General features: G+C 77.5%; 1 protein-coding gene across 1 annotated transcript; it reads left to right on the plus strand.

The window, feature by feature from the left end:
- Positions 1-254: 254 nt before the first annotated feature.
- On the plus strand, positions 255-1,284 carry LOC112968201 (cyclin N-terminal domain-containing protein 2-like; the record flags this gene model as incomplete). Its single annotated transcript, XM_026070182.1, has 5 exons — positions 255-344; positions 472-561; positions 651-806; positions 880-1,038; positions 1,118-1,284. Coding segments are annotated over exons 1-5 (662 nt in total), but the record flags the coding sequence as incomplete, so codon positions are not given.
- Between the last annotated feature and the right edge of the window lie 135 nt (positions 1,285-1,419).

Here is a 1,419-nt window from a genome sequence, read left to right on the forward strand (position 1 = left end):
CGCGGTCGCCGCTGGGTGCGGGTGCCCCGGGGAGGCCGTGGGACGGGGCAGGGGCCACCGGCTCGCGGTGCCCCAGCCTGGGCTGGTGCCGGAGGCAACGCTGGAGCCCGGGGAGGCTGCGGAGAGCCCCGGACCCCTGAGAGGCACGCATGGAGGGGGGGCCCCCGGGTGGGGGGGGTCCGGATGCCAGGGCCCCCTGCACGGGGGTCCCGGCCCCGCCTGACCCCTGTGCTGCCCCAGGGGCCCCGCGGGAGATGCCGGCGGAGGAGCTGGCGCAGGCGCTGGTGAGCGTGGGCATGGCCCCCGAGCACGACTACGCCGGGGACATCTTCGCCCTCGCCATGGTGAGCGGGGGCACGGCCCCGGCCCCCTGCCCRCGGCGGGGCTGGGGGCTGCAGCAGGATGCTGGGGCCCCTGCCTGGCCCCGCGGGAGCCCTGGCCTGTCCCGTCTCTCCTGCCCAGCAGAGACAGTCCAGCTACGTCTTCCGGAGCTGGGACGTGCTGCGCACGGTGACGGCCGAGATGCGGGCGCTGGTGGTGGACTGGCTGGTCCAGGTGCATGTAGGTACCTGTCCCGCGGGGCGCGGGGGCGGCCCCAGGACTCCTGGGCCCCCTGAGCGCCCTGTCCCCCCCCTGCCCTTCCCCCCCAGGAGTACCTGGGCCTGGCGGACGAGACGCTCTACCTGGCCGTGCACCTGATGAACGCCTACATGGCGGTGGCGCGGGTGCGCGTGCCCACCCTGCAGCTCCTCGGCCTCGCCTGCCTCTTCGTCGCCTGCAAGGTGGAGGAGAGCGCGCTGCCCCAGGTACCCGCCCGGGCGCCCGGGGCCCACGGAGGCGCGGGGGGACGCGGGCACCCACGCGGCCTGTCGCCCGCAGCCGGCCGAGCTCTGCTTCCTGACGGCGGGCGCCTTCAGCCGCCGGGAGCTGCTGCGCATGGAGCGGAAGCTGCTGGGGCACCTCCGCTTCGAGCTGCACTACACCAGCCCGCTGCTGCTGCTGCGGCTCCTGGCCGCCCTGGACCGCTGCGGCCCCGAGGTGAGCGCGGGGGGACGCCGGGGCCTGCGCCGGGGGACTGGGACGCGGGTGGGTGCTCACGGCCGCCCTCCGTCCCCAGGTGTCCCAGCTGGCCACGTACTTCTTGGAGCTGTCGCTGCTGGAGGCCGAGTGCGTGGGCTTCGAGCCGGCGCTGCTGGCCGCCGCYGCCCTGTGCCTGGCGCAGCGGGTGCTGCAGGAGGAAGAGGGGCCGYGGGGCGCCCCGCCGGCCCCCCCGGCCCTCTACAGGTAGGGGGGGAGCTGGGGCCGGGCGGCGCGGCCAGGGCCCCGCTGACGGCCGCTCTCCTTGCAGGGAGGAGGAGGTGAGCGCCGTGCACCCGGCCCTGGCCCGCGCCGCCCTCCGCGCCGGCACCGCCAGCCCCC

Source organism: Apteryx rowi, unplaced genomic scaffold (assembly GCF_003343035.1).
Source record: "Apteryx rowi isolate R43461 unplaced genomic scaffold, aptRow1 scaffold_3051, whole genome shotgun sequence".
Lineage (NCBI taxonomy): Eukaryota > Metazoa > Chordata > Aves > Apterygiformes > Apterygidae > Apteryx > Apteryx rowi.